General features: G+C 48.1%; 1 protein-coding gene across 2 annotated transcripts in view; it reads left to right on the forward strand.

Moving 5' to 3' along the window:
- The window catches only part of STAG2 (STAG2 cohesin complex component), a 1,427,207-nt gene that overhangs the window by 749,605 nt on the left and 650,774 nt on the right, over positions 1-26,828 (forward strand). For both annotated transcript variants that reach the window (XM_085608133.1, XM_085608134.1), the window contains exon 21: positions 22,151-22,363. In XM_085608133.1, coding sequence (XP_085464259.1) covers positions 22,151-22,363 — 213 coding nt within the window. The remainder of the gene's footprint in view (positions 1-22,150; positions 22,364-26,828) is intronic.

A 26,828-nucleotide genomic window follows, 5' to 3' on the forward strand; every position in this document is an offset into this window, starting at 1 on the left:
CCAGATCCTAGTTCCTTACACCTCTCAGCATGGCTCCTGAGCTGTGAGAATTCCTAGATCTTCATCTCTCGGACGAGGTAAGGGATGTTCTCTCTCAGGCTAGAGCTCCTTCCACTAACAATACTTATTTACCGTCTAAAATGGAAATGCTTTTGCATCTGGTGCCAACAGCAAGGTGTAGACCCTTTCTTGTCACAGCCTCATCAAGTTCTTCCTTATTTCCTGTCCTTGGATAAGGCAGGTCTGGCTCATTCATCCATAAAGGTTCACTTGGCTGCAGTTTCTCGCTACAGACTCACTGCCTCTGGGCCTTCTCTTTGGTCCTCTTAGAATTGTCAAACAATTTCTCAAAGGCCTGTTTTGAGTCTTTCCTCCAGTGAGGCCTCCGCATCCCACATGGCATTTGAACTTGGTTCTCACCCAGCTGATGAAGCCTCCCTTTGAACCGGTTTATCGAGTAGATTTGAAATTCCTCTCATGGAAATTAGCACTCCTTGCTCTCACTTCGGCAAGACGTATTGGAGAATTACAAGCTCTCATAATCTAGAAACCTTTCCTCCAATTCAAAAGGATCACAGTAATTCTAAGGACTAATCCAAAGCTTTCTTTCCTCAGCCATCTACACCGGCGGAAAGGGCACTTCATTCGCTGGACGTGCAGCGGTGCTTGAAATTTGATCTAGCCCATACTAAAGAATTTTGGAAATCTTCTCAATTGTTCATTGCATTCAGTGCTCCCCGCAGAGGCTTACCCCTGTCCAAGCAGGGTATTGCTTGATGGATCTTCTGTGCTATACATTTGTCATTCTGCAGCGGACAAGCCTCTAGAGGGCAGAATTAGAGCACACTCGACAAGGTCCATGGCTTCCTCTACTGCTCTCTTTACGGGGGTCCAGATTAAAGACATCTGCAGGGCTGCAACTTGGAGCAGCACGCACACCTTCACAAGACATTACTACCTGGAGACCTTGGCACAGGAAGACAAGGCTGTAGGCCAGGCAGTCCTGAGGAACCTCTTCCATTGAGTGGTGAGCTTTCCTTTCTTCCCTCCTTCCTTTCTTATTGTTATTTGCACATTTTGCTATGTGTTCTTTCTGTGATTGCATTGTAGTTTTATGTTTTCTTGAAGAAAAAAACGGTTATGGAGAATGAAATGTCACTAAGGAAGCAAAATGTGTTTGACTGCTAGCTACTCTGATACAAGCTATGGGCATCTATGAAAGATACAATACTGGAGTAAGAAAACAAGTTACTTACCTGTAACTTTGGTTCTCCAGTATTGGTAACTTTCATAGATTCCCATGCGTCCACCCTCCTCCCCTGGGAAAGCTCAGCCCTCGGCAGGTTTGGTTGTACTGTTACACAACGGCTATGAAAATCTGAGGCTCTGAGGTTCTCTCAGGATGGTTCTGTGGGGTGAGGCTAATCTGATTGGCTGTTGCTCTGTTTTGGTCTCTTTTACAAAAAGAAGTAGATATGCTACAAAAGGGAATGAGGTCTAGGCCTTTTTCTTTCTCTTTTGTACCTACTGCTATGTTATTTTGTGTACCGAGACTCCCATTCCGACGACGGGGAATGATACAAGCTATGGGAATCTATGAAAGTTACCAATACTGGAGAACCAAAGTTACAGGTAAGTAACTTGTTTTCTTTTGCCCCATTCGATGCAGGGATTCTTACCTCCCCATATAAATGTCATTATGGATTTGGTCACAGTGAAGAAATGCTCAGGCATCTGTAGTGAGTAGTTTTGCATTATTTATAAAAACTTTGGGAGAGCGTTATGCCCTGATGTTGCCCACATGTTTTCTATATAATAGGGGATCAGGGGTATTGTAGACATTCAAGTATTTTTATAAGAATGAGTTTTGGGGGTTTAAAATATACCTGCATTAACGCAGCGAAATAGTTTTGCAGCGTGAATCTTTCTGGATACACTATGCTGTGCATTATTCCGCGGTCTGGTGGTTGGGTCTGGATTCGTAGTCTTTCTTTTGTCTTTTTTTTTTTTTTTAGCCCAGGTGGGCGTCGACGTCCCACCATTTGGTGCACTTCTCGTGACGTCGTCCTGCTTCCTGCCTCGGGCGCCATCTTCAGATTCTTTTTTCCGCCGTTGGGTCTGGATCGTCACCGTGAAGCTCCAGAGTTTTTTGCGAAGAGAAGAAGAAAAAGCACAAGTTTCATCGAAGAAGTTGAGGAAGACTACAGAAAGGAAGAACAAGCCGGGACGACGAAGAAGGAGGAGAACCTCGAGATCTTTGACGTCCAACGCAGAATGCGCACTCAGGGACACTGAGCGCAGGAATAGACAAGACACCTTTTAAATTCTGCCGTAACTGCCACCACAAATACGCGCAGAAGGACCAACATCCGGTCTGCAACCTTTGCCTGCCAGTTGACCACGAGAGCAAGGACTGCAACGCCTGTTCGGCCTTCACACCGAAGATGCTCCGGGTGAGAGAGAGACAGAGGAGAGCCAACTACAACATGGAGGGCAAGGGAAATGCCCCGACTCTGTACGAACTGGGCCTCTCCACCGACGACGAAGACAACATCGCCGAGGGACCTGATGACTTCACGGTCGCAGAGACCGATAAGAAAACGTCTGACAAGGTAGGAGAGACGTCGAGCACTAAACCCTCGACAGGGCCCCGAAAAACAGAGTCAGACTCTCGAAACACAGAGTCAAAGTCCTCAAAAGGAACACTGGCGCTGAAAATTTCGACGACCGCGAGTGGACCCAAGGACGAAAGGCCCGGCGGATCCTTCGAGAAGGACTCCCAGGTGCCGAAGACCGCCGAATGGCAAAGGTCGTCAAAGCAAGGCCAAGAAAGTGGGCGTTCGACTTCGAAAGAGAAGCTCGCGTCAACGCAAGCTCCGTCGAATAAGACCGGCGCTCGACGCCGAACACTCCTCCGAAATGGAAAAGAATAAGAGTAGGCTCGAGGCAGGGATGGAGAGCATCCTTCAAAGGAAAAGGGAGTTTGACGAGAAGATGAAAAAATTGACTATCCCAACGAAACCACCGTCGATCATCGTCTAAGTCGAGGAACAGGAGGAGTTCGACGCAGAAGAACTGCCGAAGAGTCCCGGAGAGGAAGAAGAGGACCTTTACTATGAGGGAGAAGAATATGAGGAACAATAATCGAACTACGGCTCGGCGGCATCGACGACACAGGACCTAGAGTGGCAGGACCTCGACGCCGAAAATCCAGAAGAGCCTGTGGAGACTTACCCTTCGAGCCTTCGCCGCCAGATGACATAGGGGCTTACAATATGGTAGTCAAAAGCGCGGCTGCAGATTTTGGTGTTAAGCTGGAGGAAGAAAAGCCGTAAACAGACTTTTTACTGGAGACACTGCTCCCCATCCAAGCTAGGAGCCAGTTCCTCCCCATGCTCCAGGGTGTCATGAACCAGGGGAACTAGGCGTTCAAGGACCCAGCAACATGCAGGTCCATCACACCTAGGAGAAAAAATATAAACACTCCTCCCAGGACCCTCCATACATCAAAGGATCCGTCACAGCAGATTCAATCATTGCATCTACTGCCAGGAAGAGGGCAAATGTCCCGGCAACCTCTGGACCACCTCCAGACAAGGAAAGCAGGAGGATGGACCTGACGGGGAGGAAAATAGAGAGAAACGCTGCAATGCACTGGCGCATGGCGAACTCCAATGCCCTACTGAACAGGCACCAATACCAACATTGGGACGAAATGGGGGAACTAATCAAGCACCTCCCCGAGCAATACCAACAAAGAGCTAAGCACCTAGTGGAGGAAGGAAAGAATATAGCAAATTCTTGCCTTAAAACAGCGTTGGATGGAGCAGAAACATCAACGAGGCTGATGGCAATTGGAATAACAGAGAGAAGGCAAGCCTGGCTCAGGATTTCGAGCTTCAAGCAAGAAGTTCAGAACAACATCCTGAACACCCCTTTCAACGGAGAGACGCTGTTTGGGGCACCGGTGGATGAAAAACTCGCCCAGCTCAAAAAGGAGAACGAAACAACAAGGTCCATGGGGGCCCTGCAATTCAGAGGGATGAGAAGAGGTACCCCGACACGGAGACCTTACGGAAGAGGAGGAAACCAGCCGGGAACGTCACACCAAACATTCCAGCAGGGCCATCAAGGTGACAATCACGGGCAGCAAGCCCAGCAGAAACAAAACTGGCAGTACCAGCGTCGGCGCCAGTCCTTTCAGAGTAGGGGGAACGGACGAGGCCAAAGACGCAGAGGGGGGGGGGGGGGGGGGGGGGGGGGAACCAACCCACCTCAAAGTGACTTCACACAGGAAAGAGTGCTCACCCAGAAGATCCCTCCGAGGGCGGAGAACAAAAGATCAAAGACGAGAGGGTTACACAGACCAAACGCCAACGAACATGCAACACCAGTAGGCGGCAGACTGAGACGTTTCCTTCAAGAATGGAAAAAGATAACAGACAAATGGATACTCAACATCATACAGTTTGGATACTGCATAGAGTTGGAAAGGAAAGCACCAAACAGAAAACCAAAGAGGAGGGAACACTCAGGACAGGAGCTAGTGCAACTCGTAGAAGAAGCACAAGAGCTACTCCTAAAGGATGCCATAGAGCCAGTACCTTTCAAAGAAAGGAACAAGGGAGTGTACTCAAACTACTTCCGTCCACCTTTGGTACCAGGAACACTAAGACCCATCCTGGATCTACGGTTCCTAAACAAGTACGTAAGGACGCAAAGATTCAAAATGACGTCCCTACAAGAGGTACTCCCGCAAATGAGAGACGGAGACTTCATGTCCACCGTGGATCTCAAATATGCCTACCTACACATCCTAATGAATACGCAGCACAAAAGTCTGTTAAAGTTTGCCATCGGCAAGGAACACTACCAATTCACAACCTTGGCATTCGGGCTAAAGTCCGCACCAAGGGTTTTCACAAAATGCCTGGCGGCAGTGGCAGTGTACCTGCGAAGGGAAGGGATTCATGTATACCCTTATCTCGACGACTGGCTAATAAAGGCAAGTTCACGCGAAAGATGCGAGGAACACGCACAGCGGGTCACGAACACACTAACGAAGCTGGAATTCTCAATACACTGGGGGAAATCCTCTATGGAACCAGAACAGGTGAAGATCTTCCTGGGGGCACAGATCAACACCTTACAGAGAACAGTGATGCCCAGCGACAAGAGAACACTGACCCTGCTGAAGGAGACGCGCCCCTACCAGAAGGGGCAAGCTCTGACAGTGAGAACAGCGAGCAAGATCATGGGGATGATTAAGTCATGCATTCACCTAGTTCCCAATGTACGCCTACACATGAGGCCTTTGCAGGAATGGCTGCAACAGCAATGGTCACAAGCAAGCGAAAGTTGGGAGGATCTAGTGGTTGTAACGTACGCTGTGCAAGAAGAGATAGCATGGTGGAACAGGGAGAACATTACTATAGGGAAGCCCTTGACACCACCAAGCCCAACGGTGACCATCACCACAGACGCATCCCAGATAGGATGGGGAGCACATATGGACAAGCTCAAAGTGAGGGGTCTGTGGACTCCAGCAGATGCGGTCAGACACATCAACTACCTGGAATTGAAGACAGTATTTCTAGCCCTGAAAGCCTTCCAGAAAACACTGTACAGCCAGAAGGTGTTGATACAAACAGACAATACAACAACAATGTTCTACATCAACAACCAGGGAGGAACACCGTCATTTCCCCTACCCAACCTGGCGCAGGAGATTTGTAGATGCGCCATCCCACTCAAAATAGACCTGCTGGCCATTCACCTACCAGGGAAGGACAATGTGGAAGCAGACTGGCTCAGCAGGCAGACTTCAGCGTCCCACGAGTGGGAGCTCAATGGACAGGAAACGCGAAGGCTATTCAGAAGGTGGGGTACACCGTCAATAGACCTGTTTGCAACACACCAGAAGGCAAAATGCCAAAGCTTCGCATCCAGACAACCAGAAAAACAATCCAAGGGGAATGCCCTATGGATAAGCTGGTCAAAAACATTTGCCTACGCTTTTCCACCAATACCACTGATACACAGGGTACTCAACAAGTGCAGGACCAGCAACATGACGCTGATCTTAGTGGCACCACAGTGGGCAAGACAGACCTGGTACTCACAAATAGTGGAGATGGCACAGGGACTACCACACAAGTTCACCAAAAGAAAGGACTTACTCTCCATGCAGAACGGAGAGGTTCTACACCCAGAGCCAGAGAGCCTCTGCCTAGCGGCATGGCTCCTGAAGACAGAGTTTGCACACCTTAAGCTACCTCAAAGCACTATGCGAGTGCTCCGTGAGGCAAGGAGACCGACGACACGGAAATGCTATGGGGAAAAACGGAAGAGGTACACACATTGGTGCGGGAAAAATAAACTGCAAAATAAGTTGACAAAGGAATCAACGGTGCTGAGATACCTTACGCACCTACTAAAGGCTAAAGTATGTTCATCCTCACTAAGGGTACACCTCGCAGCGATTGTTGCCTACACACGAGGTGAGACGGGTGAAAGTTTCTTTACATCAAGAGTTGTAAAGAGGTTCCTGGAGGAGGCAAAAAGGATAGAGCCACCAAAAAGGATGCTGCCGCCGGCGTGGAACCTCAACTTAGTCCTAACGGAACTTATGAAGGCACCCTTTGAGCCCATTCACAAGGCCTCCCTTCAAATGCTAACAATGAAGACAGCCTTTCTGGTAGCAATAACCTCACTGCGCAGAGTAAGCGAGCTGCAAGCGCTAACGCTGCAAGAGCCTTACATCCAGATACACAAGGACAGAGTCGTAATGAGAACGGACCCACACTTAATGCCGAAGGTGGTGTCGGCATTCCATATGAACCAGACAATACAAATACCAAGCTTCTTTCAGAACCCTACCACAGGCGCAGAAAGGGCACTGCACACGCTAGACGCTAGAAGGGCGGCGATGCACTACATCGAGAGAACCAAGGAGCACAGGAAAACTAAGCAGTTTTTTGTGTCCTTCGCAACCAGCTTCCTGGGTAGACCAGTAACAAAAGGCACCATCGCGCGATGGATTGCACGGACGATACAGTTCTGCCACAAACAGGCAGGGCAAGAACTATCGGAAAGAGCACAGGCCCACTCCACAAGGAAGAAAGGAGCAACAATTGCTTTTCTGGCAAACACACCCATTCAAGACATATGCCTGGCGGCAACATGGGCTTCAGTGCACACGTTCACTAAGCACTACTGCGTGGATATACAAATGAACAAGGAAACACAAGTAGGACAAAAGGTGCTTCAACATATATTTAACGACCAACGCTCATCTTCCACCTAGCCTCCACAAAAGTGACAAACCGCTACAAAATCGATGCACAGCATATTGAATCCAGAAAGATTCACGCTGCAAAACGAATAGTTTCTTACCGGTTGGTGTAGTTTTGCAGCTTGAAGATCTTTCTGGATTCACTAGCGAACCCGGACCCAACCACCAGACCGCGGAATAATGCACAGCATAGTGAATCCAGAAAGATCTTCAAGCTGCAAAACTACACCGACAGGTAAGAAACTATTCGTTTTCCCCCGTTACCTTTGAGTCCTGAGGCTATTCTTTAGATATCTTAAATTATCCCAAGCTTCTCCACAGTCCATTGTGGTTTCTTGAGGTACAGTAGTTAAGTCTGCCAGTAATGAGTCATTCTTGTATAATCTTTATCCCAATGAAACAGTTGTTCGAAGTCATCATTCCTGATTGTAGGAAGCTGTTTTTCTTTTGCAGTAACCTCCCCCCCCCCCCTCCCACACACTTTTTGCCAAACTACTGATACACTTTGACTGCCAGTCAGGTTCCCAGGGCCTGTGTTCTTTCCCAAAACTGTACCTTGTACCCTCAATTGGCACCTCTCTGGCCACATGTCAGTCTCTTGGAAAAGATACCATGGGTACCTAGGGTGCTGTGGCCAGGGAAGGCCTATAAGGGCTGCAACACTTATTGTGCCACCCTTAGAGGCCCTGTACCTTCAAAAAACACGCGCACACCCCCCCCCCCCCCCCATTACAGGCTGCATGTTTTGGTGCAGAACAAAGTGAAGAGTCGACATGGCACACACCCCTGTGTGCCATGCCTACAACCCACTGCCCTGCATAGGTCAGCCACCCCTCTAGCTGAGTGCACTATACCAGTGGTGAGGGTACAGGTGCATGAGCCCTGTAACCCTACAGTGTCTCAGCCAATTCTTAGAAATTGTAAGTGCAGTAATGCCATTATGAGTTTATGGTGCTGAGAGTTTGTCATTATGAACTCCACAGCACCATAATGGTTTTACTGAAAACTGGGAAGTTTGGTTTTAAAGTTCTCAGTACATTAAACCCACATTGATACCAGTGTGGGATTTAATGACAAATGCAAACAGAGGGCATCTTAGAGATGCCCTCTGAAAAACGACCTCACACTAGTGTCCAGGCTGAGTGGCTGCTCGCCAGCTGCCACGACCAGACATGTTTCTGGACCTCCAGGTCGAGAGGCTGCTGGTCTTGGGGGGGGGGGGGGGGGGGTCTGAAACAATACACATTCTGGGACGAGGTGCCAAACCTTGCCCCCACTCCCCCCAGGATAGCCAAAGGCTTTCCTCCTTTATGAGCTACCCCAGGCCTCTGCTGCTTCCCGCAACTGGCCCCCACTGGGTCTGACCCCCACTTTGGGTTGGAGAATCGGCGGGAAAGCCAAGTGAGGAAGAGAGGTGTGCCCACCTTTCCCACCCCACCCCTCAGGAGGGGGAGGTGAGGTGAAGCACAAATCTATACCCGCCATCTTGCAGATGGGGGGGGACCCAGCCAACCAGAATGAGGCATATTCCCCCCTCCCACTGGAGGGTGGCATAATAGGGGGTTTACCCACCCCAAGGAAGGGACCCATTGGTCCCAACCTTTACCTACCAGTAACACCCCTAAATCTAGTATTTAGTAGCAACCCTGAACCTTGCCTCCTCAGACGAGAACTGACCAAGAAGAAGAGAGAAGGACCAAAGAGCCGTGCTAAAACTAATAAGAAGAGAACCTCACTGACATGGCCCTAGCCCTACTGACCTCTCCCCTCCTCGAACCTGCTCAGTGAAATCCCAGTGTCCTGCAGCCAGCTACCTGGAGAATCCTAAGGCCCTGCCTTCCACAAGAAAGACTTTGTCTCCCTTGAGCACCGGATTTGCTCTCCCATAGACTCTGACTCCAGGTGCCAGTGTCACTATGGTGCGAGATACACTGGTTTCCCCAGAGCAATACCTGATTAGGAAAACTTACCCAGTCACCAACGCTGACAGTGTTACTACTAACCATGCCATGGCGACATTAGACTGCTTGCTTTTCACCTACAGAGAGGTGACTCAGAAGGGAGTAGAGTTTTCCCCCTTTGAACTTCTGTTTGACCATCCTGTCAGGGGACCGCTTGATCTTGTAAAAGAGGGTTGGGAGAAGTCTCTCCAAGAAACCAAACAAGACAATGTGGACCATGTACTAGGCCTTAGGTCCCAAATGGCAGAGTACATGGAAATAGCTTCCAAAAATCTTAAGGTCAGCCAGGACTTTCAGAAGCACTGGTATAACCAAAAAGCTGCACTGGTGGAATTTCAACCTGGGCAAAAGGTGTGGGATTTGGAGCCTGTGGCACCGAGGGCTCTCCAAGACAAGTGGAGTAGCCCTTACCCCATCTTAGGGTAGAAAAGCGGGGTCACCTACTTGGTAGACCTGGGCACAAACAGAACCCCCAAAAGGGTGATCCATGTGAACCGCCTTTTTCATGACAGGGCTGACATCACCATGCTGATGGTGACTGATGAGGATCAGGAGACAGTGAACCTCTCCCTGGCCTCCTCTCTTACCGCCCCAAAGATGGGTCAGTGGATGGAGTGGTCTATTCAGATACCCTGTCTGCCCAACAGCAGGCTGACTGCAAGCAAGTCTTGCAGCGGTATGCCAAGCTCTTTTCCTTAACCCCTGGTCAGACAAACTGGTGTACCCATGATGTGCACACTAGGGACTGTGTACTTGTCAAAAATAAGATCTATCTACAGTCTGATCAAATTAAGGAAAGCATCAGAACTGAAGTCCGCAAGATACTGGAGTTAAGGGTTATTGCACCCTCTGGGAGCCCCTGGGTCAGCCCAGTGGTTCTAGTCCCCAAACCTCATCCACAGGGTGGATAGAGAGAAATGAGGTGTAGACTAGAGAGCGCTCAACTGTCACCAAGGCAGAGGTTCATCCTATCCCAAGAGCAGATGAGTTGATAGACCAATTGGGTACAGCCACATTTCTAAGTACCTTTGACTTAAGTACAGGGCACTGGCAGATTGGCATGATACCAGGAGCAAAGAAAAGAGAGCCTCCTCCACACCTGATGGGCATTATCAGTTTACTGTTATGCCTTTTGGTTTAAAGAATACCCCTGCCACCTTCCATAGGTTGGTGAATCAAGTCCTTGCTGGATTGGAGGCCTTTTAGTGCAGCATATCTAGATGATATTGCTGTCCTTAGCTCCACCTGGCAGGATCTCCTTATCCACCTGGGGAAGGTTTTAAAAGCCCTGCAAATTGCAGACGATAACATTTCAAGGCATCCAAATGCCAGATAGGGCAGGGAACAGTGGTATACTTAGGCCACCTTGTTGGTGGAGGCCAAGTGCAACCCTTACAGCCCAAGATCTAGTCCATCCTGGACTTAGTAGCCCAAACAACCCAGACCCAATCAGGGCACTCCTCGACTTGACTGGGTACTATGGAAGGTTTGTGAAGGGATATGGGTTCATTGTGACTCCCCTCACAGAACTCACCCCCAAGAAGATAAACTGGACAGTTAGCTGTCAAAAGGCAATGTGCTCAGCACCATTTCTCAAGGCTCCAGACTATACCATGCAGTTCATTGTGCAGACTGATGCCTCTGAGCTAGGGATAGTAGAGGTCATAACACAGACAAATGATGAAGGCAAAGACCAACCTGTTGCTTTTATAAGCAGGAGGTTACTCACCAGGGAGCAGCGTTTGAGTGCCATTGAGAGGGAGGCCTTTGCTGTGGTTTGGTACCTGAAGAAGTTGAGCCCATACTTTTTTGGTACTCTCTTCACTGTTCAAACTGACTACTGACCTCTCAAATGGCTAATGCAAATGATAGGTGAAATCATAAACTTTTGAGGTGGTCCATCTCCCTACAGGTAATGGACTTTACAGTGAAACATAGACCTGGGACTTTCCATGCCAATGCAGATGGACTTTCCAGGTTCTTCAACTTACACTATGAAGTCTCTCTAGTGAAAGGTTAGTCTCATCCTCTTTCGTTTGTGGGGGAGGGGGGTTAGGGGGGTGTAAGAAAGTTCCCTCATTTTGCATGGTGCCCCCACTTTTTTGCCAAACTGTTGATGTACTTTGACTGAGTGTGCCCTGGGTTCCTGCTAACCATGTACCCAGGGCCTATGTTCTTTCCCTAAACTGCATTGATACAAAACCCAATTGGCACTCTGGCCACATGCCAGTCCCTTGTAAATGACACCCTTAGAGGCCTTGTATCCGTGCGCACACAGAGACTGCCATTGCAGGCTGCGTGTTTTGGTGCAGACCAAAGGGAAGAGTCGACATGGCACATATCTGTTTGCCATGCCTACAACCCACTGCCCTGGCATAGATCAGTCACCCCTCTAGCTGGGTGCACTATACCAGTGGTGAGGGTACAGGTGAATGAGCCCTGTTCCCCTACAGTGTCTAAGCCAACTCTTAGACATTGTAAGTGCAATACTGCCATTAAGAGTATATAGTGCTGGGAGTTTCTTTACGAACTACACAGCACCATGATGGCTACACTGAAAACTGGGAAGTTTGGTATTGTAGGAAGCTGGCTCTGTATATACTATACCAAAATGAGGTATAGTGTGCACAGAGTCCAGTGGAACCCCAAAGCTAGTCAGAGGTAAAAGTAGATAGTGCCTCACTCTCTATTTGTGGTAGTGTGGGTGAGCAGTAAGGCTTTATCAGAGGACAGGGTTCAGCATTTGTTGTACACACTCAGTCAGCAAATGATGTCACATACTCACTGACAGACTTTCACCCACAGACTCTGGCTCCGGCCAAATCCACGAGTCTGCACTACTCTGCACTGCACCCACGGCCTGAGTTCGAGTGGCCCAACACTTGAGTTGGAAGACTGTGATTCCTTGTAATCACTCTTTTCAGAGGTCTTAAGACTTACACTGGCCTTTCAACAGCAACGTTTGGTGGCAGTTTTCTCTGTTTTTGCTTTCTTTATTAGCCTTCCTTATTTAAAGCTGAAGATTTGCCTTACTTGTTCCCTCCAACTCTGTTTAATGTTCCTCAAAACTGTTTGACTGTCTCAATAGCTTATCTGTTTGAGCCAATGGACAGTTGACTGCTTTGTCTTGTAATAGTTCTTTTTGTGGTGAATACTTCTGCTTGCAGTGTCTGAGATAAATGCCACTTCAGTTCGCCCACCCTTAAGTGTTCTATCCATATAGGTGGTTCTTCAGACCTGCCCATCCTTCTTACCCAAGTTGTTTTTTGTACTTTCATATATCCTGTTCTCACTCGTCCAACTTTCTTCCCTCCTCCTCCTACACTGAGTGCACTCAACAGGATGTAGTGGGCAATCATCTAGTGGGATTCACTGGAGCCCAGAATAGCAAGGCGGTGACCAAATATAGAACAGTTCGAGGCATGTGGGCTGCTGAATTCATATCTGTGCATAGATCGCCGCCTAGTGTTGGGTCCGGATGTTTGCACATTGTTGTCCTGGAAGAGTCTTCGAAGTATCACGAGATAGGTGACTCCTCCCCTGGACCACAGTGCGTATGGGCATCCTCTCCATCCTTAGATTGTTTTTTTCCGCCATTGGGTTCGGATGTGCTTATCTTAGCTCAAGTTAGGAAATTTCAGTTTCAGGCCAAAAGGCCTTTAGTTATCGTCGGTACTGTTCCCGTTCGGTATCGAATAGTTTCTTTAGTGCTTTAGCACCTTCTTCCAGCTTTTCGGATCCGCTTGGTCCGAACATCGAACTTCGATAGACGATGGAATCGAGGACTCCGTTCAAAAGGTGTCCTTTATGCCACGCGAAATAACCACACATCGACGTCCACCCGGTATGCAACAAATGTCTCTCACCGGATCACGATGAGTCGAAATGTATGGCCTGTGCCCGATTCCGATCAAAGAAGACTCTCCGGAATCGACGGGCAGCGAGATTGGAGGCGCAGCAATCGGCGCCTGCCCCGGCCAACATCTTTAGCACCGAAGACGAGGACGCCGAGAGCGTGGAAGAAGTAGACTCCAGCCCCGCTTCCGAACACGATTCCCGATCGGAAGACGACGATGAGGTGATCTTTCAGAGAGAAGAAGTCATCGACGAGGTAGGAGACTACGATGAGGCCTTTGGGGCCGAGGAAGATAGCTCCAGCGAGGAGCTAGGCCAACCCGTCGATACGGAGGCCGACAAAATACGTCGTCATGAGGCTCAGGTCGAGGGATCGCCTTCAGGCCTTACCCGAGATCAATCTCACGGTTCTTCGGCCCCGCCTTCAGGCCCGGCCTCGAATGTTTCGCAAGAGCCATTATTGTCGAAGACGACTGAATTCCCTTCAGCGAAACCGAAACCATCCATCGCACCAGTTCCATCGAAACTGAAACTGGTTGTGATCGGCTCGAAGGCCTCGAAACCCTCCACTCCTTCGACGCCGGCAAAGGTCATCGGCTCCGACCGTGCAAAAAGGGATTTCGGTGCCGAGCTCACCGCAGCGGATACGGTTGCCGAGCCAAAGAAGAAGGCCCTCGGACCCCACAAGGCGCCTCGGCCTCTGGCACCGAAGACATCGGCCCCAACCACCAAAGTCAAGGTGGCCACCCCGTCTACGTCGAAGTCTGACGGCGGCGCCTGCGAAGTCATCGACTCCAACGAGCGTCGATACCTCCCTTCGGATCCATGACCCCATGACTGCTAAGAAGTCGGGGGCCGCTTCGACGCCTACCTCCAAGGTGCCGACCGGTTCCAAAGAGCCATCTGTGTTCACCGTGCAACAGGTCTCGGCATCGTTGCAACGCATCAGAGAACGGGCAGCCCTCCACTCTACGTCGGGTCCCGACACGCACAAGGCTTCCAAAGCACCCTCGGCGCCGACCAACATCACGTTTGGGTTGCCGCCGCCCACGGCGCCGAAACTGTTCGAGATTCGGACACGTGTCCGCCAGACACAGTCCCCATCCACTGGACAAACAGATCTCCAGCCTTCACAGCCACAATTTATCGACGCCAACACTGGCAGGTTGATGCTCCGCAAGCAGAAAATCACGCCAGAGAGGGGATTGGACTCCTATAAAATTCCTCTCAAACACAAATTGCCGGCAGGGTCAGAGCCAGTGCTTCATGAAAACTTTCAACCCTTCCATCAGGATCCACCGTCCTTTTCTCCGACGCCTTCAGAGGCGGACGCAGTAGAGGACTATGTAGGGGATGATACCACCTACCCTGGGGATATCGATCCTGATGATCACCTGCAAGACCCAGATCAGGCATGGGATGACCCCACAGACCAGGGTACCGCACCAGATACCCATGACACGCAGCTTTATAACATAAAGACATCTCCCACAGAGGACACTGCTGCCTTTAATGCCCTCATAGAACGGGCTGCTGCCAATCATGGAGTAGAACTCCATTCTAACACTGTCGAAGAAGACTTCTTGGTGGACACTTTCTCCTCTTCCGAAAGAACTGTCAAGACTCTGCCCATGTTAAAAGGGGTTCTCAAACCTGCCAAAGACATTTTTAAGGAAACAACCAGGGCACGGGTGCTAAACCCCAGGATTGAAAAAAAGTACAAGCCTGCACCCGGAGACCCTATGTACATTAGGGGTCAGTTACCTTTGGACTCCATGGTAGTTGCTAATGCTCGCAAGAGAGCCCACTCACAAACAGGTGATGCTCCTCCCCCAGACAAGGAGTCCAAAGTGCTGGAAACATCAGGCAAACGGATTGCAGCGCAAGCAGCGAACATCTGGCGCATTGCCAACACACAGGCACTCCTGGCCCGTAATGATAGGTCCCACTACGACACACTCGAATCACTACTCCAACATTTGCCAGATGAATATAAAGAGGCAGCGGAGATCCTCATTAGAGAGGGACAACTCCTTACCAATGCATCCATCAAGTGCGCACTGGATGCAGCCGACACAGCGGCAAGGGCAATCAACACAAGCGTCCTGTTGAGACGGCATGCATGGTTGAGAATCTCAGGCTTCAAGCCAGAGATTCAGAACAATATCCTGAATCAACCAGTCAACTCAGACTATTTATTTGGCCCTGAAGTTGACACTACCCTCGAGAAAATTAAAAAGACACTGACACTGCGAAATCAATGGGGGCTCTGCAGACGCAGCAGTTTCGTAGTGGCTCCTTTCGTCGCCCCGGGAATAGAGGAGCAGCTAGAGGTCAGGGGTCACAGCAGCAGTACACTAAAGGAGGCACACAAAGTACCTATGATAAAACCAACAGAGGTGGATATTGTGGCTCCAGCACCAAGGGCAGAGGACGTGGTTACGGCAACACCAGGTCCTCCCCCAAAAACAAACAGTGACGCCCTCTCCCTGCCCCCCGACCACATAACACCTGTCGGGGGGAGACTCCAACGGTTTCTGTCAACGTGGAAAACCATCACCACAGACAGGTGGGTCAGGGACATTATCCAGCACGGTTACTGTCTCGAATTAACGTCCACTCCACCCAACTTACCGCCAAAGCACCGTCCTATGTCCGTAGAGCACTTGGCATTATTGCAGCAGGAAGTGCTAAGTATGCTGCAAAAAGGTGCAATAGAGGTCGTGCCCGTCAACCAGCAGGGGACAGGGGTGTACTCTCTGTACTTCTTAATCCCAAAAAAGGACGGGTCGCTCAGACCTATACTAGACCTGAGACCCCTCAACCAATACATTCTCTCAGAGCATTTCCATATGCTCACCCTACAGCAGGTTCTCCCGCTACTCAGTCAGGGAGACTTCCTAGCCACACTGGACCTAAAAGATGCGTATTTCCACATACCCATACACCCTTCACACAGGAAATATCTCAGGTTCACTATTCAGGGGCATCACTATCCGTTCAAAGTTCTCCCCTTCGGAGTAACAACAGCACCCAGGGTCTTTACCAAGTGCCTAGCAACAGTGGCGGCACATCTACGAAGACAACACATTCACGTCTTCCCTTACCTGGACGACTGGCTTGTTCAGGCAAAGTCAGCCCACCAATGTGCCAGCCACATGTCCCTCACCTTCACAGTCTGGGATTCTCACTAAATTACCCAAAATCACATCACCAACCCGCACACGTACGACAGTACCTGGGCGCGACCATAAACACTCTGGCAGCCACAGCTCAGCCAAATTTAGTGAGGATCAACAGCATACAACTGCTGATCTCAAAGTTCAAACCTCAACACTCCCTTCCTGCGCGACTGTTCATGCGGTTGATAGGCATGATGGCCTCCTGCATTTTCATAGCCCCGCACGCGAGACTACATATGCGCCCGCTTCAGGAGTGCTTGGCACGTCAATGGAATCAGGCTCACGGGCAATTAAAAGACCTAGTGTTGGTAAGCGGTCGGGCATACAACTCTCTGCATTGGTGGAATCCACAAAACCTTTGCAAGGGCCGACCGTTCCAAGAGCCTGTTCCACAAATAATACTGACAGCGGACGCCTCTCTCCAGGGTTGGGGAGCTCACGTACTCACTTACACAGTGCAGGGACTATGGACAATGCAACAAAAGAAGATGCACATCAACGTTCTGGAACTGATGGCAATCTTCCTAGCCATGAAGGCATTCAAAGTACACTTGTGCAACAAAGTCGTGTTGATCCGGACGGACAACATGACTGCCATGTACTACATACAGAAGCAGGGAGGAACACACTCTCCACAGTTGTCTCATCTATCTCAGAGCATGTGGAAGTGGGCCATTCAGAGGAACATATTCCTCATGGCGGAGCACCTCCCCGGCAAGGACAACCAGATGGCGGATCTGCTCAGCAGACACAGCCACCAGATGCACGAGTGGGAGCTACACCCATCAGTACTCCAACCGTACTTCCAACAGTGGGGTCATCCAGAGATAGACCTATTCGCCACAAACGAAAACGCAAAATGCCAAAGCTTTGCCGCCAGGTTCCCACATCCACAGTCACAGGGCAATGCGATATGGATGAACTGGTCCGGCAGATTTGCGTACGCTTTTCCCCCAGCGCCACTAATACCTCTCGTGGCACGCAAACTGCGACAACACTCACTGACACTCATCCTAGTTGCTCCCACATGGGCGCGCCAACCATGGTACACCACCTTTCTAGAACTTTCCGTGGTGCCGCATCAAAGGCTGCGGATCAAACCCGCACTTTTAACGCAGAACCATGGCGAGATTCAGCACCCAGATCCGCAACAGCTGAACCTGGCAATCTGGCTCCTGAAGTCTTACAGTTTGGCTACCTAAACCTGCCACCTGACTGTATGGATATCATCAAGGAGGCCAGGAGACCCACTACCAGAGCTTGCTATGCGGCTAAATGGAAAAGGTTTGTCATTTACTGCAACAACAATGACATTAACCCGCTGGACGCATCCATTCAAAACATCATCTGTTACCTCCTACACCTATACCGATGCAATCTGGCATACAACTCAATACGTATCCATTTAACCGCGATAGCAGCCTATCTCCAAAACAGGCAGCACCTCTCTTTATTCAAAGTGCCTGCCATCAAAGCCTTCTTGGAGGGACTCAAACGAGTAATTCCCCCAAGACACCCACCGGCACCGGTGTGGAACCTCAATTTGGTCCTCACCACATTAATGGGTCCACCCTTTGAACCTCTCCATTCATGTGAGATTCAATTCCTCACCTGGAAAGTAGCTTTCTTAGTGGCAATCACTTCGTTAAGAAGAGTTATTGAGCTCCAGGCACTAACCATTCAAGAGCCATTCATACAGGTTCACGCAAACAGGGTTGTACTACGTACCAACCCCAAGTTCATGCCCAAAGTGATATCGCAGTTCCACATGAATCAAACTATTGAACTGCCTGTTTTCTTTCAAAATCCACAAAATGTCGCAGAGAGAATGCTCCATACACTAGATGTAAAGAGGGCCCTCATGTACTATATAGACAGAACTAAGGACTTTAGGAAAACAAAACAACTTTTCGTTGCCTTTTCTCCACAACACCAGGGCAACGCCATTTCCAAAGCAGGGATAGCCAGATGGATCGTTAAATGTATTCAAATTTGCTATCAAAAAGCTAAACGCACATTAACGATTCCCCTACGAGCCCACTCAACACGAAAGTTAGGGGCGTCCATGGCTTTCCTAGGAAACATTCCTTTACAGTAAATATGTAGAGCAGCCACATGGTCCACTATACATAAATTTACCAAACACTACTGTGTAGATGTACACTCAAAACACCAGGCAGCTGTAGGACAGGCTGTTCTCAAAACTCTTTTTCAGACTGCTGCAGCCGGCACGGGTAGCCGCCGCTAATGGAGGAACTGCTATGTATTCTATGCACAGATATGAATTCAGCAGCCCACATGCCTCGAACTGAATATGCTACTTACCAATATGCATCTGTTCTTGGCATGTAGGGCTGCTGACATTCATATCGCCCACCCTCCTCCCCGGCGCCTGTAGCGGCTGCAGCTCTCAATTACTGTATAGCATGGTCATCACTTACTGTATCTACTCCCATCACTGCCACAATGGCGAAAAACAATCTAAGGATGGAGAGGATGCCCATACGCACTGTGGTCCAGGGGAGGAGTCACCTATCTCGTGATACTTCGAAGACTCTTCCAGGACAACAATGTGCAAACATCCGGACCCAACACTAGGCGGCGATCTATGCACAGATATGAATGTCAGCAGCCCTACATGCCAAGAACAGATGCATACTGGTAAGTAGCATATTCAATATTCGCACTGGGTCATCCTCTGTATCCCTGATCTTTCCTCTAGGTCCTTAGCTTCTTCCAAGGCTCTTTTCAGAGGCATCTCCGTTGCTGACATTGCGCAGGCTGCTATCTGTCATCCTTTCACTATTGTCACATAGTTCAAGCACATAGTGGATGGGCACTATAGGCCTCGAAATATCATAAATATTTTACTAATCCTGCAGGTCTACAGACTTGAATAATTTACTCGACGTATCTGTAATGTACTTGATCCATAAACTTGTCTCAAATTGTGTGATCCTAGTCAAATGTATTTTACAAATCTGCCTTCTTCATTGTCACATTTGTGAGCATATTCAAATGAGAGTTCAGCATTTCTGCTGTGCAACTAAACCTCTTTTTAATTCAATAAACTAAATGTTTGCTCCATGTATAATAATCTAGCCTAGGGTACATGATCCCTTATTTGCCTCTTAGTTCATTAATAGCATTGCCATCAGGGCAGGAGTGGGAGTGTTTCTCAGTTCATGTTTAAAAATTAATTTTTAATAAATATGGGGCCATATGTAAAGAATTTAGGGGTTGCTGTTCCTAAATGCAAGTCTTTGAAAATCACAGTTAGAAAATCGCAAGTCCTAATGTACAACAACCTTGAAGTTGGATATAGCAATTACTAATGGGGTCCCAATAGACCTACTTCATGAATATATTAATAAGTTAGCTAGCAGTTTGCACCCCAATACGAATTGCAGCCATCACCAGGATGGTGGTCTGCTTGAGTCAACAGACCACCATGTCCGATTGCTTATTAACAAAGCAATTTGTTTTAATACAGCCCATTTTCCTTAAAGGAACCAGGATGTGTTTAAAAGGAGAAAAATGAAACGTTTAAGTTTCATTTATGTAAGAGTATACAGTAAGGGTGGGCGTAGTTCGCGAAGTAGCACTTCGCGAAGCTACGCAAAGTGAAGTTCGCACTACGCGAGCTACGCGTAGCACTTCGCGAACTGCGAAGTAACATGTTCGCACTGTGCAAGATGTTGTTTTCAATGATTGCACAGTGCGGACAAGCAACCGGCACTGTGCAATCATTGAAAATGGCATCTTGCACAGTGCGAGCTGTAGTTTTCTGCTGCTCGAGTAGATTTTTACTCGAGCTGCAGCTTTCTCAACGCGAACTGGTAGTTTCTCATCGCGAGCGGTCGCGAGCATACGCGACCCCTCGCAATGAGAAACCTGACCTTCTCGCGTTGGGAATCTCGCCGGGAGGTTTATTTTCCATGCTCGCGATCGCGAACAAGGAAAAAGTCTCGCCAGGATGTCATTTTGCTTGCTCGCGGTCGCCAACTTGACGTTGAGGACCGCGAGCAAGCAAAAAATTACCGCAGCACTACGCAACACTACGCTACGCGTGTTCGCACTGTGCTACGTGCAGTTCGCGTAGCGCGAAGTAGCGCGAACTTCGCAAACTACGCGAGCGTAGCGTAGTGCTTCGCCCAGGCCTAGTATACAGTGGTCTATAGGACCATTGCCTGCTCTTAAATATTTGTATCAGCATTCACAAAAGGAAAGGGTTCGCGTGGGGACCCCTTTCCGATTGTGAATAGTTATCACCACCCTTGAAGTATTGGGAAAAAAATTGTTTTGCAACTGTAATTTGCTCGCAAAACATTCATACATACCACCACGCATAAGTATTTGGAAGAGACGCCCCAAACACGCCCCTTCCAAATAACGATTTTAAAACCTTAAGTGCAATAAGATAATAGGCTACCAAATCGCAATTTGGCTTTTGTACTTTTTGAAAACCTTTTTTTGTGGTCGAAAATGACCCAATTCTGCGAATTGGGCCGTTTGCGACCTCAGAAAAGATTTTGTACATATGGCTCTGTATTACTAAAGCATGATGTGATAGCGCATTTGTATTTACAGTATGTTTCCCATTGAAATGGCTAAAAGCTTAACCACTAGCATACAGTTTTACTCATAAAACTAAATAGTGTTTAAAAAAATCTGTAAAAATTGGGTTCAAGCAAACATTCATGAATTGCACATCAAGTAGTGTTCTGATTTTTCATCCTATTAAATATTTTTGAATTCCATAACTCATGAAATATATTTTGAAATGATTGTATAGTTTACTTATTAGCTATTTGAATGTTGTGTGTTAGAAAAAAACCTGACACTTTAAGCCTTTCATTTGAAACTCTTTGTACAGCATGTCAGTTCACTTTACAAAATACTGAAACTCTGCAGTCGGAGAAAGATAAGTAATTGTAGGAAGCCGTAAACTGACCTCTCTCTAAACACAGAGCAAATGTGAGTGTGACAAGATAAGAACACTATTTAAGGTCATCTTTATTTCTTCTTCACTTTGAGTGAACAGAGCACCTGTTCTTTAGCAGTTCGCCAGAACAGGCGAGTAGACCCCAAATATAGCTCGCCTTGATAAAATCTGACTCCCCATAGCAAGTGAACGAGTAGGTTTCTCGAAGCCTATACGATCAAGCTGTTGCATAATTTTCTTGGGTAAGTGTCACTACTCACTGCCACCTCCCAGGAAAGTACTGCTTTGAGGCTCATTCTTAAAGTGAGGAATCTGGGGTAAGATTGTTCCTTAAGAAATAATGTGACCTAAAATGATTTTTTTTTTTTCTTTTCCATACCACACCACATGTTGTCACACTGTTTCATAAAGACATGACTGTTCTTTTTAGCTGTTCCGTAATAATTGTAATGCCCTTTCAACTGATACTTGACTTTTTTCAGTTTGAAACTCTTTACCTTAACATACATTACAACACCTAATTCGATAAGAAATTGCACAATGGTATGAAATATTAAAATGTGTAGTTAGTGAGACATTCTTGGCATATGCATTAGACCACTTTTCATTTGTAAGTAAACGCTTGATCCTGGCAGAATGATGCAAAAAACGTGAATGTATATTTAACCCAATCTGAAAAACTCCCATTAATGCTTTTATTGACCCCTGCCAGGTAAAAGGAGGGAGCGGGACATTTACTGGACTAGCCTTTAGGACATCATAATTTCCGATGCAAAGATTATTGTGGGAGCAGTTAGCGATCAACTGTTAATTATTCACCAACAAATATTTCTTGGTAGATTGTTTATTTAAATTTCTTTGGACAGATAACTTGTATTTTCTTTTTTCAACTAAATTTAGTTTTTTTCTCTAGCATTTAGATGCCTTGTTACGTCAAATCCGAGACATAGTGGAGAAGCACACAGATACTGATGTTTTAGAAGCATGTTCAAAAACATACCATGCCCTAAGTAATGAGGAATTTACGATCTTTAATAGAGTGGACATTGCGAAGAGTCAGCTAATTGATGAGTTGGCAGATAAATTCAACCGACTGCTTGAAGATTTTCTACAGGAGGTTTGCAATGTAATACAATTTTGCCTACTATATTTTATAATTCAGGATAACGTACCAATGTATGTGTAGTAACTCATTGCATGTTTATCTGAATATGAGGTCTTGAATAGTCTCTGTGCAGCAGTTGTGCTCAAAGTTAGATGGGTAGCTTTGCAGGAAAGTGGCAAAAATATATTTTCGCCCATGTGGGAATAGAGAATATTTCTTTTTTTAATATAACAGTTCATTTGTAGTTGGAATTTGTCACCTCCATTTTGCACAGTCTGTGGACTTCTCCATGAATAGGAAGACGGCTAGCTTTTGTGCATTTTTGTTAGGCATAAACCTCCTTTTAAACAGTAGTAAGACCACATTGCAGCACTTAAATGAAAGAAATGTCCTACATCATCAAAAGTAACATTCCCCTTCCCTCAGTGGATGAGAGTACCAGTGTTCTTTTGATCTGTCTGGTCAAACGTGCGCTGATGCCAGACAGTTTAGCCTTTCTTGCATAAATATCAGATAAAGATACCACGGTGAAGCTTGGTGGTACAGGTGTCCACAAGCAAAGTAAATCACAAACCTTTTACTAATCTAAAAAATACAGACATTTAGAAAATGGATTTTCTTCTTTACGAGCCTTGCCCTGAGTTCAGTAAACACCAGCTGCTTTGTAGGCCTCTATTCTAATGACCTTTGGGTTACATTGGCACAAGTCTTACTGACTTTTCCGGACGACATATAGGCATTCCTTACACAGGAAGTTGTGATACTTTGAAATTTGTCTCATGCTCTGGCTTGGACATGCTTGTCAATTGATGGGCACAAGAAGCCTGGATGAGTTCTATGGGATTCTCCTGGGATGTACTGTGTTCCCTAATGGACATGTCGTTTGACCGCTATCTCCATTTTGATGTAAAAGGTGACTATGCCCTGGAATGGTTTATAGAGAAGAGCACTGCAACACATTGCATGGGTTGTTCTGCTCCCACAAGGCATTTCCACCAGCAATTTTTACCTCTCTGTGGCTTTGGTTTTCCATTTCATCAGCGCAAGCCCCCTCCACCAGCCCAGCAGGTCATTTTGCCTTTTGTGGCCGAGATCTCTATTCTCAGAGACAACACTCACTAGAGCAGGGACAACATGCAGCTCAGTCTCCACTTTTCCAGCAACCATAGCCACAAAATTTCTTTACTTTGTCCTTGCCGGCACACGGTAACCCTGTTGAGACTGGATCCGATAATTCTTCCAGGGGTGGCAATCCATCAATTCAAACTAGCGGGTCCTCCAAATTATCCGTTGGGGCTACATTCTCCACTTTCTTTCTACCCTGCACCTTCCACAGCCAGCAGTGTGGCTGACTAAGGACCCTTTGTTTGTTCTGCTGAAGGAAGTGCAGGCATTTTTAGCAAAAGGGGCCATAGTAAGGGATCCAACCGTGGAAGTAGGAACAACGAATTGTGCAGTGTGACTCTTTTCTGGATTCATAAGCTGTGGATTATTCTGCCATCTAGTAATTCGGTCTGGAATTTTTCCTTTATAGTCCTTTGGGGGGGGGGGGGGGTATAGGCCTTTTTTTTTTTTTTTTACCATTGATTGACTTGTCCATCCCTCTCCTGACATCAGACGCCCACCCTGGAAGCCCGTGTGTGTGGTCACCATCTTCATATTCTTTGTTTCACCATTGGGTCTGGAAGCTACTGCCGAAGGCTCTTCAAACCTTAAACTAGGAGAGGATTGTAGGAGAGTAGGGTCTGCTTTCTATGTTCACCCCCACTTTTTGCTTTTGCTTCACTTGTTTTCGACTTGGATGTGGCTGTGGGCCTGCTAATCAGACCCACAGCCCAGCTGTTCTCTCTCTAAATTCACACTATATCCCCATACCATTTCTGGCAATGAGGATATTATTCCTCCCTTCTAGAGGGAGAAGACATGTTGAAACCTACTTAACCCGGTTAAAGTTAACCAGAGCCCCAGCATCACAAAATGGATGCTACTGCCACAGACACAAGTCTGACCTCCTGCTGCTGGGAGTCCTTCCAGCGAGGGAGGCTTGGACAATAGGTTTCCTGCCTTGGGAGGTGCGAGCACCACCCCAGACAGGACTTAGTGTATTGGGGCACGGAGGGATGAAAGAAACTAGACACCGCCTGGGGCACACAAGGTGTCCCATGCATAGTCCAGTTCAAACCGGCGCTGGGGCACTCCAGCCCCAGCTCTCGCGCGAAACTGGACAAAGAAAAGGGGGTGTAACCACTCCCCTTCCTGGTCCCACCCATAGGAGGGACCTTGCACTAGCCCAGTATATCAGTAGGTAGCTGAGCCCTGCAGAGATTAGATTAACCTGAATCTGCAACTTGTACAGAAACTCTGGACCTTCGACATTCGACCTCAGGAAGAAGACTGAAGAAATCACCCTGGGCAACCAGGCACCATCCAGCGACCGCTGCTTGCTTTGCGACTGATCCTACGAGGGACGACTGCAAAGACTGACCAGCGCCGAGACTTCTAGACACCTCTGACCCAGATCCACATCTACAGCAAAGCTAAGACCCGTGGAGGCGACGAGGGACGTGGAACCGGCGACTTGGGAAAAGTGGCTAGTAACTGACTAGCGCGACTTCTGAGGCTTCCTCGAGGCTGTACGTGGGGAATTGAGAAGCCCCCATCCCGAGCGCCATCTGCAAAGATCAGCTCCCCACACTTCACGTGTTCTGCGTGGGGCCCTTCTGCACCTGAGTTGCTCGATGTGTTGTCCGATTGCTGGCCCGTTGGCTAGTGACCTCTGCGACGACGAACCTTTGATTTCATCTTGCTGGTCCGGCTCCTCCAGACTGGCACCCGCTCCTCTGTGAAAGAGAAGCACCCCAGACCTTCCTGGTCTGCACCAGAAGCAAGTCCTCCATTCTGCGTGGGTTCCGCTTGCCAAGGCTTGTTGGGTCCTGACTCGACATCGACGCCGCCGACAGCAAGAGCCTTCGTGGGACAGCTCGCCTCCTGGTCCTGGTAGTCCTCGACGCCTCCTGGTACCCGTGGCTGCTGCGACAAGCTTCACCTCTTCACCTGCATCTGCACGACATCGCCTGGTTCCTTCCTGGTTCCTTCCCGGCTCCTGGCTGGTGATCTAGACTCTGTCCCTTCTGCTTGCAGGTATCCTTCCTTCTTGACTCCATCCTTGGGATCCACCGGACACTCTTCACTGACTGCCTGTCAGCAACTTTCCTTCCGGCATCCATAGGAGTAAACGACGAAACCCGACGCAAGTTCACACCTATGCACCCGCAGCCCGTGGGCTAGGTAACTTGAGTACTCTGGTGCTCACAAGGGTATTGACTATCCTAGGGTCTAGTTTCCAAGTCTCGACTTCCTAGCTATTCCAGAAGTGTCCTAAAACTGTTAAATTCTAATAACTTCTATTTCTATCGACTTTTAAGCCTTACGCCTGAGTGTTTCCACTCTGCACCTGAATCCCGTTGGGCCTTCCACTTCCTAACCTTTGATAGTCTAGTGTAGCCCCAGCGATTCCCTAGGCCTATCCTGTGTTCGTGATAGTGGTTCTTATACCACTTACTTAGTATATGGTTTGCGTGGCCCCTAGGGCCTAACTGTATTACTTACCTGTGTGACTTAATGTATGCTTAAACAAGACTGTGTTGTACTTACCTCGAATCTCATAAAGAGTGCTGAGGGTTTGACTAGAATAAATACATTCTATTTTTATATATATCTGTTGTGGTGTCCTTTCATTTGGTATTCAAGGGATTACATATGGTATAACAGCTGGCTTCACATGCCATACAGAGTTTAGCCTAAGACTGCTCTTGTCCATGCTACCACTAGGATAGCTGGTCTATAGGTTGACTTTACAACCAATCACCATAAGGGTTGTTTGGACTGATACAAGGTGTACACTAGAATTAGTGAAATCATATATCAGGCCAACTTCTCACAAGGATAAAGCAATAATCTGAAAGAAACACGTTCGTTATAGATTCCTTACCTTAGAATTACCCCAGGCGTCAGACTGGATCTGGAAAGTTTTTTCGTCAGCACTTCTTCTGCGCGTCGGAAGGTGGCATCGGTCGGCTCCGCGTCCGTCATTGGCGTTGTGGTTGCTGGGATGATGTTGCGGTTCTTTATTTTTCTGCGCCAGCCAGCGCAGATCCGGAGAGAGAGCGGTACCTTCAGTCACTTTTTGACTGACTTTTCCTCGATTTTTGTCGACTTCATTTCTTGAGTCCATCGACTCGTGGTGCACGAGGGATGCCCGACTTCAAGGCATGCGGTTCCTGTAACCAAATGATGTTGGTTACGGATTCGCACCGCGTGGGCCTCTTTTGCCTGGAGCGCGACCACGGCCCCAAGTCGTGCTCAGACTGCCAGATGATTGTGCCGAAGGCTTTGCGGGAACGGTCCCGAAAGTTGCTTGAGTGCCGGCAGTCGGCTGCACGCCATTCGAGGTCCGGATTACGCGGGAGGTCGAGGGACCGGTCGC

This window comes from Triturus cristatus, chromosome 5_2 (genome assembly GCF_964204655.1).
Source record: "Triturus cristatus chromosome 5_2, aTriCri1.1, whole genome shotgun sequence".
Classification (NCBI taxonomy): domain Eukaryota; kingdom Metazoa; phylum Chordata; class Amphibia; order Caudata; family Salamandridae; genus Triturus; species Triturus cristatus.